Source organism: Suillus paluster (assembly GCF_016628075.1).
Source record: "Suillus paluster strain FC165 chromosome Unknown EDB91scaffold_627, whole genome shotgun sequence".
NCBI classification, from domain to species: Eukaryota; Fungi; Basidiomycota; class Agaricomycetes; order Boletales; family Suillaceae; genus Suillus; species Suillus paluster.
The window spans coordinates 1-12,113 of NW_024538187.1; the positions used below are offsets into that span (position 1 = coordinate 1).

Consider the following 12,113-nt stretch of genomic DNA (forward strand, 5'->3'; position numbering starts at 1 on the left):
CCCCCAGCGAATTAATTTATGGTGCCCATCGATGTGCCACAATGCATTAGGCCGCTTAACATGATACTTACGCCGACGTTTGACCCGTCGGTCGCGCAACACCTGACCTAATCTGTCGACTCTGCGGAGCGATTCTACCACCCGTCGATGCTGCACTCGCAGTCCATGCCTGCGGAGAAAACCAATGATGTACCTTATACCTGAATCAGTCGATGCTACACTCGCAGTCCATGCCTGCGGAGAAAACCAATGATGCACCTTATACCTGAATCAGGCCGCTTTTTCTTGAACTCGGTGATGAGAAGATCAAGGTCGATGTTAGTAAGGTTCGAGTATTTTCTTTCAACTCCATAGCGCTTCATATAACGTCGTAATGTGTTCCTGTGGACTCCGAGCATTTCAGAAAGCTCAGTAAGTTTGATTTGTCGGGAAGTCGAGACTGCTTCGGTGAGGAATCCAACATCGATCATTTTTTTTGGACGCCCTGGACGCCCTGTGTGCAACAAGGCCCACTGGTTCCGGAAACACGACATTTTCAGTCCATGCTGTTGCACAATCAATGATGCAAAATACATATCAGAGATGGATTACCGATTCTGCATATTGTACTGAAATGACGACAAAAGCACGAAGAGATCTCCCAGCAAATGTGCTGTATGAGAGAGCCAATCTTGCATCTCATGTCCTGAGGGTCGCAGTGCGAGGGCTTCAAGCAATGGGATAGCCATCCCCTGATACAGCATCTATATGAAATGTGAGCTGGATTGGGGTCGGCATCTTCTTGACTAAGAATACGATGGGCGCGTCGGTAATATCTGACAAGTATCGTGGGCAGTGCGAATATTTGCAGACCACGGATTCTGATTTAGCATGCGAGACGGAAATTGGGGGCAAAGCAGTTGGTAGTGGCAGGCATCACAATAGATTGACTTGAATATGGTGTAGCCACCTGTAGCGTTTGATGACCATTGATGACCAAAACGACATAAGCAAAGTGTGCGCGTGAGGATGAGGCAAACAACAGTCGCAAACATACGGTTCTAATTATTTCATAGCTGATCTTTGGTTCTTGTACATCCTTTCGAATCGTCAATATGTCAAAGGCAACTCGACACCCTATTTACTACTTTCATGTGTCAAGCCATATCTTCCAGGTGTGTTTTACTAATTTATTCTTCATTTTGGACTCACAACTTGAAATATTTTGTGCCGGCAGGTTGAGAACATACTGTACAAGCTCTGCAGTTCAATTTTATCTTCGGCTTCCAACGTCTTTCGTGACATGTTTGCTGCTACACAGAACAGCGGTCAAATAGAGCTGGACGGCATGAGCGATGACAAGCCCATTCACCTCGAAGGAATATCCCGGGACGCCTTTGAGTTGTTTCTCGAGCTTACCTTCAGAAGGTATGTTGATGCCCTTATTCTTCTATGTAGCCACTTGACAATCTGTACTAGGATACGTGCCGGCTCATATACACTCAACAAGCTTACAAAATTCCTCCATTTCTGCAACATGTACCAATGTTGTCATGCACGAGAATTTATTGTTTCCCGTGTGTTTGCGGCACGTTTCCGCTTCCACCCAGCTCAACTAATAAACCTGGCTATCAAATATCACGTCCGTTCACTCTTCCCATTTGCTTTTCAGCAACTCGCAGAAACTCCCATTACCGAGATCACCCATGCACACCGGGAGCTGATGGGCAATGAGGTCTTTCTAAATGTGGTTTATGTTCAAGCTGCCCTTGATCACCATCGTCGAATTGTGGCTGCGGAGGAACCAAGAATATTGATGCACTCGAATGATTGCGATGACCCGGCCGGTTGCAGCGAGGATTGGCACGCTACATGGTGGAATGGTATGGGCCGTTTTCTTCTCGATGGTAGGAACCCTCAACCATACGGCGATGCCGTCAAACGCTTCAAGGATATGTCGTTTGGCCGTGTCAGCGAGGGCTGTAAAGATCTTATGTTCAAAATTCTCGATGAGGGTGCAGCATTCCGTCACGCAGAACACTTTATTACCGAGGCCTGCCAATTTCTGTTAGAGAAACTGGTATTTGAGCCCTAACATCTTGCTAGTAGCTACTATTGTGTACTGGTTTACAAGGACTTTGGCATGGTCTCGTCATATTTGTAGCAGCTTGAAGGACTCAGCGTCAATACATGTACTGTAGAATATATGTCCATCACTCACAATGAACGGAAGCCGGAATAGAGACTCATTCCTAAGCGTGATATAGTGGCTTGGCCTGCTAGCTGTAGAAACAATCAGCTGATACAAAGACAACGCGCAGATTTGATTAAGAAAATTGGGAGTGGGAAACGGACTTACTCGTCTGTGTTGTGCTTGTAGATATCATCGCTAAGTGTGATATAGTGGCTTGGCCTGCTAGCTGTAGAAACAATCAGCTGATACAAAGACAACACGCAGATTTGATTAAGAAAATTGGGAGTGGGAAACACGCACCGCGCAATTTTTGACGAAAACGCGCACCGCGCAAGGTGCGGAACGCGCAAATAATAAATGTGCAGGTGTTACACCATAGCACCGGTAGAGTCCCTGCACACTTCGCAAACTGTCTAATGCTCACGATTTAGTAGATTTTCTCTGGCTTGCACATACATATGTTACACCGGTACTTCGCAGTATTTTCATATTCCAGCTGTAGGTCTAGTTTACCTACCCGTGCACAACGATCCACTCACCCTACACATCCACAGTTGCAGGAATCTTTGCCTTGGTGCGTCTACTTAAGCCCTTCATAATTCAACAACTCCTTATAATTTATTCTAACAGTCGCTCACAACACAAGGAACCTCATAATCAAGCGCAAAGTAAACTCGATCATGCTTCATCTGCACATACATCCTCCGCCTTGGCGCCCTGCATACTACCGAAAGCTCGTGGACGACGTAGTCCAGCATCTTGCACTCTTGTCAGGCAGAGCAATCCCTCCATTAGATGGCTACCTGCGAGCTGTTCTTGCGTTCGATAACTGCAATGCCGCGAGTGATCTAGTCCACTTAGTCCACAAGATGACGCCCCAACCTACTCGAGTCTCTTCGGTGCGACAACTGTTGTACGACAAGCCCAGTGAAATTCCCTATCTTCTTTCTTCCCACACAGTCGCTGCGCAGTCTACTCCGAGGGTGGAGGTAGCCACCTTCGTGTCTCGCATGCAGCGTCCCAAAGATGATGTAGATATTCACCAAGACCAGAAGGAGAACTTGGAACCGACACCCCAGGAGTCCGATGGAGAGGGGGCGGAGGAGGGAGATGTCTCAGTGGATGTTGATACTGAGGCTACTGATGGCATGGAAAACATGGAGCAGGCGGTTGCATCCCTTGACGCTGTGCTAGACGAGGAGCCCCTTCAGTGAATTCACCCGTCTGAGACGGGCAGCCGGGCGTGACAATGTACCGATAGAGACGAGCCATCCGGTGTGGGCCGGTGGCAATAATTGTACCGTGATAGACGAGTGGGCCGAGGGTGTGGTGTATCCGAGGCAAACGGATGGGCCGGGGGTATATAGTATACATGGTAGTATAGCAATGTACTATATAGGTGATTATGAATGGTGGTGAATCCAGTGTGTGATAGCGAGTGGGCCGGTAAATAAGGCACAATGGAGACGAGGGGGCCGGTAGATGAGATGCAATGGAGACGAGGGGGCCGGGGAATGGGGTGCAATGGAGACGAGTGGGCCAGCCATATGGGGTGCAATGGAGACGAGGAGGCCGGGGAATAGGGTGCAATGGAGACGGGTGGGCCAGCCGTATGGGGTGCAATGGAGATGGGTGGGCCGGTGTTACAGGGTGCAATGGAGACGGGTGGGCCGGAAGATGAAATGTAATGTAGACGAGGGGGCCGGTGTTACGGGGTGCAGTGGAGACAGGTAGGCCGGTGAATGAGGTGAAATTGAGACGGGTGGGCCGGCCGTATGGGGTGCAATGGAGATGGGTGGGCCGGTGTTACAGGGTGCAATGGAGACGGGTGGGCCGGAAGATGAAATGTAATGTAGACGAGGGGGCCGGTGTTACAGGGTGCAGTGGAGACGGGTAGGCCGGTAAATGGGGTGAAATTGAGACGGGTGGGCCGGTGTTACGGGGTGCAATGGAGACGGGTGGGCCGGAAGATGAAATGTAATGTAGATGAGGGGGCCGGTGTTACGGGGTGCAGTGGAGACGGGTAGGCCGGTGAATGAGGTGAAATTGAGACGGGTGGGCCGGCCGTATGGGGTGCAATGGAGATGGGTGGGCCGGTGTTACAGGGTGCAATGGAGACGGGTGGGCCGGAAGATGAAATGTAATGTAGACGAGGGGGCCGGTGTTACAGGGTGCAGTGGAGACGGGTAGGCCGGTAAATGAGGTGAAATTGAGATGGGTGGGCCGGTGTTACGGGGTGCAATGGAGACGGGTGGGCCGGTAAACGAGGTGAAATCGAGCCGGGTGGGCCGGGGTTACGGGGTGCAGTGCAGACGGGTGGGCCGGTAGAACAGGTGAAATCAAGACGGGTGGGCCGGTAAAGGAGGTGAAATTGAGCCGGGTGGGCCGGGGCTATGGGGTGCAGTGGAGACGGGTGGGCCGGTGGACCAGGTGAAATCAGGACGGGTGGGCTGGTCAACCAGGTGAAATCAAGACGGGTGGGCCGGTAAAGGAGGTGAAATTGAGCCGGGTGGGCCGGGGCTATGGGGTGCAGTGGAGACGGGTGGGCCGGTGGACCAGGTGAAATCAGGACGGGTGGGCTGGTCAACCAGGTGAAATCAAGACGGGTGGGCCGGTAAAGGAGGTGAAATTGAGCCGGGTGGGCCGGGGCTATGGGGTGCAGTGGAGACGGGTGGGCCGGTCAACCAGGTGAAATCAAGACAGGTGGGCCGGGGCTACGGGGTGCAGTAGAGATGGGTAGGCCGGTTGACCAGGTGAAATCAGGACGGGTGAGCCAGCATTGCGGTGTGCAATAGAGACGGGTGGGCTGGTAAACGAGGTGAAATCGAGCCAGGGTTATGGGGTGCAGTGGAGACGGGTGGGCTGGTCAACCAGGTGAAATCAAGACCAGTGGGCCGGGGCTACCGGGTGCAATGCAGATGGGTGGGCTGGCGTTATGGGGTGCAATGGAGGCGGGTGGGCCGGTACTGTGGGGTGCAATGGAGACCGGTGCATGCATGCAAAAACCATATTCGGTACATCCATACAGTAACTGGCATATCCATCATAGAACAACCGGGGGATCCATTGTATAGCAACACAAGATCTACCGGAAATATATCTTTGAATGACATCACTTGTCTAAATATCTACAGTCTGTTGACCCAGAGTCCTCAAACCCATTCCATCTCCACTGGGTCGCTGAATTTTACATTGCTATATTTTGCATACTCTGTGCTTGGAGTCCCGACAAAGTTGTGAATGCTGTCTCGCATGTACCACGCAGTGACAATCCGGTTGCCTTCTTCAACATTCATGTAATGTCTCACCAGGCGACATGATGAAGCCAACATTGAGCCGGAGTTGTATAGAAATTTGATTCCGAGGTTCATAAAATCCATGATAACCGGCTGATAAACACCAGCGGTTGTCATGATATCAAATGCCGCCGGTCGGCACTTTGGGTCTCTATGAGGCGGTGTCCGGCGATTGCATATGACCGACACAACATTGAATATGGATGTCCAGTGTTGTAGATGATGGTACATCTCATGCAAATGATATCGGGTTGCCCATTCGCCCAGCCTGACTTGGGTTTCCATTCCGGCCCAATAAAGATCAGGGTGCATGACTCGAAGTGCAGCCGAAACTAGTATACCGGACCTTGAAGGGAGGTTGTAATGTTCCGACCGACATCACCTTTCAGTGCAGCGGATACCTTGGGCGAAAACCCATCTTCCGGGTCAAGCTTTGGAAAACCATGTTTTCTAGAATACTTCAAACCGGCGACTTCAATATATATGGAGACCGGACGTCCCTTAACCTAACTAGTAGGTGTCTGGAGTATGGATCACACCACAGGACTCAGTCTGAAGAGGGTAAAGCAAGATGGATTTGAGAGGGAACGTCTAGGCCCTACAATAACGTAGAAACGAGGAGGTTAAGTCTAAGGAGTACTACTGACTACGACCTAGACTATATACTACTATTGGGGCAGAGCTATCTGAGTATGAAAGGTTGTGATATAACTATATACGGTCATAACATTGCACCTAGGGTATAGGGCGTCTTATCAACCAATCAACTACAAGAAGGAAAGGGGTAGAGGGTTCATAGGGGTCAAGGGTATCGGTGATTAAGCAGGGTTCTCAGGGACTGCTTCTATTCAGGGTAGACGGAGATTAAGAAGGGTGTGAGAGAGTTCTGTGACAAGAAGTCTCGAGCGGTAATTAAGGATCTCGATAAGAGATATGATCTTGGATCTAGATCTGTGGATCTAGATAGGATCTGGAGATGTATCGGGTACGATCGGTTCCAAGGGTTCTCCAGGGTCTTCGGTAATGAACACGCTTCTCTATGAGCGATGCTTCTGTGATAGGGGTTCAGGGTTCTAGCTGTGACTGTGCAACAGGTTCTAATGTAAGGGGTTCGGTGAATGACAGAGGTAACTCTTAACATGTCATGAGAAGTGAAGGTGTGCGATGTGAAGGGATATGATAACTCTTCGAGAGATAACTCGTAAAGGACTCTCGGTTATGGTTGATCATAGAGGCATGTAGATGCTTATGATATAACCCGTTGCCTAATCGTAGGACTTCTAAGGATGTGATGAGTTCGTATATCTAGGGTTACGGATATAGATGGATGACGTCGATGTAGTATAGATGTGATGTAAAGATAGTGATCGTTAATCGGTTATCCATCTTATCTTATCAGGGATCTATCTAATCTAATCTTATCGGATAAGGTGACTTAGGGTTTGATAATCGAAATTTAGATGCATGCAGCTGGTAACATTCATGACATATATATGGACCGGACGTACCTCTCTTCCTTGCTGAAACCATGCAGGGGATATATTGATGCAACCGGGCGTAATCTTGCCATCCGGACTTGGATGAAAGTTAGACCGATGGGTCCTCCATTCAACAGTCCTACCAGTTGTTATGCTGTGCTTCAATAAATCATTCATGGAATGCGTTGCACCATGCATATCTTGCTGTTATGTATGTCCGGCTGAGCTGAAATTCAAATGAAGATCAATGGAAGACTGACCATCATCATAGCAGCCATAGCTCCAGGCAAATACCAGACAATGATTCTACCTCCGGAATCGACGATGACGGCTGGTGTTGTCAAGAAATGCTCCTGTTCGGGGGGGAATCTGTCGAAGAGGGTCTGCTCTCGTTTTGCACTTCGACCGGATTCATCTTTGTCCAGGGCATCATTGTATCTGACCATGTCTATTTTGAGATGAACTGTATGGTGGTGAGTTGACTGGAATGTGGTGATGGACCGGCATACCTACCGGCATTGGAGTATGCAGAGGCCATCACATTGGCAAGATGCTCTAATGCAATGCAAGTGTCAATATCCAAGAGTCCAAGGTTCATGTTTTTTGCCGGTCGTTGATGAATTGTGGACATGAAAATCTCATGAACCAATTCACCAGCAAGGTAGGTCTGATACAAAGCCCAGTCTAGTGGGATTGCGACCATGTCTGGAAAACCAAATGAGTGATGGAAAAACACCACTGTTGAATGATAGCCGGAGAGATAGCAGTTAGAGAAAATAGTTTCACATTCACACGGCCTGATTGCAAAGACAAAAACCGGTGCTTCTCATTTACATTGCAGTGAATATGACAGTAACATATAATAGTATAACATATTGACCAGATGCTGGAAGATGTCAGGTTGTCCTTGACTGCACCCAGGATGCACTATGCACTGACATCTGTGTTCAACCGGTCAATGAGTGCCTGTGAGGATGCGACAGCCCTTGTGAGTTCATCAATCGGCCCAACCAATCCAGCCAACCTATCACTTGAGCTTCTAAAATTGTTCATCCTTCCCTGTAACATATCCAGCAACTCTCTCCCAATTGGCGTCTTGTGGCACTGCACAAGAGATGTTGAACCGGTTGTATCTGGCAGCGGATCCGGACCCTGAAGAATATATGGGAGCATGCCGGACCTTACATGATCCGGCTATTTTGGATGTTGTGAGCATCCGGCAAAGATTAACATGATCTGAGGGACTTACGAGTTGTGAACAGTGAAATTCAACCAAATCCATCACATCTTTGATGGATGACTTTGGCAACATATCGGACACCCGGCAAGAACCGAGACTTTCCTTCCACCAGTCATTGAAGTAGTCCGGCATATGAGCAATGTCATAGTCATCGCATGCATTGGAATCAACAGAGAGGCGCAATGCCTTGATATCCTGCAGGATAGCATCAACATCCGGTCGTGGTCCACCAATGTGTGTGCGTGTTATGACCAGCGTCCCTTAACCTAACTAGTAGGTGTCTGGAGTATGGATCACACCACAGGACTCAGTCTGAAGAGGATAAAGCAAGGGTAGTATTGAGAGGGAACGTCTAGGCCCTACGATGACGTAGAAACGAGGAGGTTAAGTCTAAGGAGTACTACTGACTACGACCTAAACTATATACTACTCTCTAAGCGGAGATAGCTGAGTATGAAAGGTTTGTGATAAATATATACGGTCATAACATTGCACTAGGGTATAGGGCGTCTTATCAACCAATCAACTACAAGGTGAAAAGGGTAAGGGTTCATAGGGGTTAGGGTATCGGTAATTAAGCAGGGTTCTCAGGGGCTGCTTCTATTCAGGGTGAACGGAGATTAAGAAGGGTGTGAGAGAGTTCTGTGACAAGAAGTCTCGAGCGGTAATTAAGGATCTCGATAAGAGATAGGATCTTGGATCTAGATCTGAGGATCTAGATAGGATCTGGAGATGTATCGGGTATGATCGGATCTAAGGGTTCTCCAGGGTCTTCGGTAATGAACATGCTTCTCTATGAGCGATGCTTTCTGTGATAGGGGTTCAGGGTTCTAGCTGTGACTGTGCGGAGGGTCTAATGTAAGGGGTTCGGTGAATGACAGAGGTAACTCTTAACATGTCATGAGAAGTGAAGGTGTGCGATGTGAAGGGATGATGACTCTTCGAGAGATAGCTCGTAAAGGACTCTCGGTTATGGTTCGATCATAGAGGCGTGTAGAGTGTTGTAGATGCTTATGATGTAACCCATTGCCTAATCGTAGGACTTCTAAGGATATGATGAGTTCGTATGGTTACGGATATAGATGGATGATGTTGATGTAGTATAGATGTGATGTAAAGATAGTGATCGTTAATCAGTTATCCATCTTATCTTATCAGGGATCTATCTAATCTAATCTTATCGGATAAGGTGACTTAGGGTTTGATAATCGAAATTTAGATGCAGTTGGTAACATTCATGACAGTGCGGTCATGATTGCAAGCACCCCCTTGAGAAGGTGGGGAATGACAGCGGACAACTGGGTGATAAATGATATATTGATGAATGGAGTTACAAAGGTCTGTATGACAGTGTAGAAGATGAGTGCAAGGGAATATCAGCATTGCCGGATAGCTACCTCCATCTCCCATTTCATCAAGATGTAAAAATTTGTTGCATAGCCAGGCATGTCAGTGGCAAAACTCTTGTCAACATAGAGGCGCATGGCCAACAACCGGGAATTGGCATAGAATAAGGCGCAGATAAGGGCGAGAGATATCCCCAGCAGTGATTTGATTGCCCTTAGCAGCAATGATGACTTGGTCAGGGGGGATGAGAGTTACAGTGGCTCAAAAAACTGTCCACATGTTTTCACATTTTTCACTATCTATGATATTGTGTGAGAATATACAAAAACTCAAGGACATGCTGGTACCATATTGTAGCACCACTTCAGGGCTTTCAATTGAGCACTATGGCGTGGGAAGTGGTGAGATATGGTTGAGATATGAGGCTTCCAAAATGATGACTCATGTGGACAGTTTTTTGACTCAAGTATTTTACAGTGATAATCAGGTATTCTAGTACTTGTGTGACCTCCCTTGGCTTTAATTACTGCCTCTATCCTTCTAGGCATACTCTCAATCAATTTCTGGCAATATTCTGTTGCAATCCTTCCCATTCCACTGCTACTCTCTCCCATAGCTCCATACTCCTTTAGGGGGGTTTCAGGCTTGAAGCTTCTTCTTGAGTGTTCCCCAGAGATGTTCAATGACATTGACATCAGGGGACTGTCTGGTCAGTCAAGAACATTGATATTATGTTCTTCAAACCATTTTCTGGCTCTCCTAGATGTGTGCTTGGGATCATTAGCCTGTTGGAAAATGATGTCTTCTTCATCAATCCCTGATTCAGCTATGCTAGGCAGCAAGTGGTCATTTAGAATGTCCACATACTGCTCAGCATCCATCCTCCCCTCAACTTCAGCAAGCATACCCACACCATTCCATCCATACAGCCCATACCATTAGAGAACCTCCTCCAAATTTGACAGTCTCACAACCTCTCTGTCTGTTAGAAATCTCCCTTCTTTTTCCATACATATACCTTCCCATCTGACCCAATCCTATTGATTTTGGTCTCATCTGACCATATAACATGCTTCCAGTCCTCTACAGTCCAGTTTTGATGGGCCAAGCCAAAGGTAGTCTTCTCTGCCTATGTTTGATAGAGAGAAGAGGCATTTCTTCTTTGTTACTGCCTTGAGAGCTGCCTTGAGAACATCCCTCACAGTTTGTGAAGAGACAGTGGTGGTGATGGTGGAATTGATATAATGGGTGGCTTGGACAGCATTATCAGCCTTTCCTGTAGTGATATGTTGAATGATAGCCCTCTTATTAGTAGAGGTGGACATCCTCCACAAGAGTTTTCCTTGTCCAGGTGGCTTTCTTTGATAAATTGGCCAAGTAGACTTGCATACTCAGTTCTAGAGGAAATTTGATGAGCAGAGAGGCCAGAATAGGACAAAGAGAGGATATTATCCCTTTGAGCAGAGGAGATGGCTTTCATGGTGATTATGATCATGACACATGAACATTCTGGTTTATATAGTTAGATATAGTTTAAGAGTATGCCTAGAAGGATAGAGGCAGTAATTAAAGCCAAGGGAGGTCACACAATGTACTAGAATACCTGATTATCACTGTAAAATACTTGAGTCAAAAAACTGTCCGCATGAGTCATCATTTTGGAAGCCTCATATCTCACCATATCTCAACCAATTCCCACGCCATAGTGCTCAATTGAAAGCCCTGAAGTGGTGCTACAATATGTACCAGCATGTCCTTGAGGTGTTTGTATATTCTCACACAATATCATAGATAGTGAAAAATGTGAAAACATGTGGACAGTTTTTTGAGCCACTGTACAGTATTGTTCATGGAGGGAATGTGAGGCTGTAGTGAGACTGACACTCAGAATTATTTACATGTGTCAACCATAATTTCATATTACCTAACCGGTGTTATGAAAGATTCAACCGGTACCAAGAACTGTCCAACCGGTACCAAGAACTATCCACCCGGCACCATGAACTATATATCCAACCGGTAACATGAACCACCCGCCCGGTACCATGAACCATCCGACCGATGGCATGAACCATCCGACCGGTACCATGAACCATCTGACCGGTGGCATGAACTATCTGACCGGTACCATGAACTATCCGACCGGTACCATGAACCATCAAACCGGTAGTTCTGGCTGACCTATCATCTTCCGGAAAGTATCCTCTGCATGTCCTGCTAGTTGGTGATATATGTGAGATTGTCGGGCAGCATAACATGTATGTCCGGTGAGCCCTGCAGAAGTCGCGGTGTCCATGTGACTGAGCCATTGCTTGGCTTTGTGGTTAAAGAAATTAATGGACCACTGCATTTCATGTTTGACAAGAATAACCTCCTCATTCCAACGATCACGCAGTGCTTTCGTCCGGAGCCAATTCACCCGATAAACTATTGAGAATATGTGAGACCGGACATCCTGATACACCGGATACAGCAGACAATCACATTCTGTCATCCAGTCATTGCCTGATGTGTCGCCCTGAACATCCAAGGACCAGAACCATGAAGAGTCATGTCCTCTGACCACGTGCATTGGGATC

At 47.5% G+C, this 12,113-nt stretch overlaps 6 protein-coding genes across 6 annotated transcripts; 2 read left to right on the forward strand and 4 right to left on the reverse strand.

Annotated features, from left to right (window-relative positions):
• EDB91DRAFT_1015995 (uncharacterized protein) lies at positions 1 to 207 on the reverse strand (the record flags this gene model as incomplete). Its single annotated transcript, XM_041312487.1, has 1 exon — positions 1 to 207. A coding segment is annotated over one exon (207 nt), but the record flags the coding sequence as incomplete, so codon positions are not given.
• Positions 208 to 215: 8 nt separating this feature from the next.
• EDB91DRAFT_1067206 (uncharacterized protein) lies at positions 216 to 470 on the reverse strand (the record flags this gene model as incomplete). The annotated part of the gene is made up of 1 exon (XM_041314832.1): positions 216 to 470. One exon carries the CDS (start codon positions 468 to 470, stop codon positions 216 to 218), a length of 255 nt encoding a protein of 84 aa, XP_041168334.1.
• An 812-nt stretch (positions 471 to 1,282) lies between these two features.
• EDB91DRAFT_1067204 (uncharacterized protein) lies at positions 1,283 to 2,074 on the forward strand (the record flags this gene model as incomplete). The annotated part of the gene is made up of 2 exons (XM_041314831.1): positions 1,283 to 1,407; positions 1,459 to 2,074. The coding sequence occupies 2 exons, from the start codon at positions 1,283 to 1,285 to the stop codon at positions 2,072 to 2,074; spliced, it is 741 nt and encodes a 246-aa protein (XP_041168335.1).
• A 779-nt stretch (positions 2,075 to 2,853) lies between these two features.
• Positions 2,854 to 3,387, forward strand: EDB91DRAFT_1341584 (uncharacterized protein; the record flags this gene model as incomplete). The annotated part of the gene is made up of 1 exon (XM_041325737.1): positions 2,854 to 3,387. The coding sequence occupies one exon, from the start codon at positions 2,854 to 2,856 to the stop codon at positions 3,385 to 3,387; it is 534 nt and encodes a 177-aa protein (XP_041168336.1).
• Positions 3,388 to 7,116: 3,729 nt separating this feature from the next.
• EDB91DRAFT_1090489 (uncharacterized protein) lies at positions 7,117 to 8,319 on the reverse strand (the record flags this gene model as incomplete). The annotated part of the gene is made up of 6 exons (XM_041316643.1): positions 7,117 to 7,173; positions 7,208 to 7,395; positions 7,461 to 7,652; positions 7,782 to 7,833; positions 7,887 to 8,099; positions 8,197 to 8,319. 6 exons carry the CDS (start codon positions 8,317 to 8,319, stop codon positions 7,117 to 7,119), a joined length of 825 nt encoding a protein of 274 aa, XP_041168337.1.
• A 3,400-nt stretch (positions 8,320 to 11,719) lies between these two features.
• Positions 11,720 to 12,076, reverse strand: EDB91DRAFT_1017800 (uncharacterized protein; the record flags this gene model as incomplete). The annotated part of the gene is made up of 2 exons (XM_041312516.1): positions 11,720 to 11,961; positions 12,019 to 12,076. Coding segments are annotated over 2 exons (300 nt in total), but the record flags the coding sequence as incomplete, so codon positions are not given.
• Between the last annotated feature and the right edge of the window lie 37 nt (positions 12,077 to 12,113).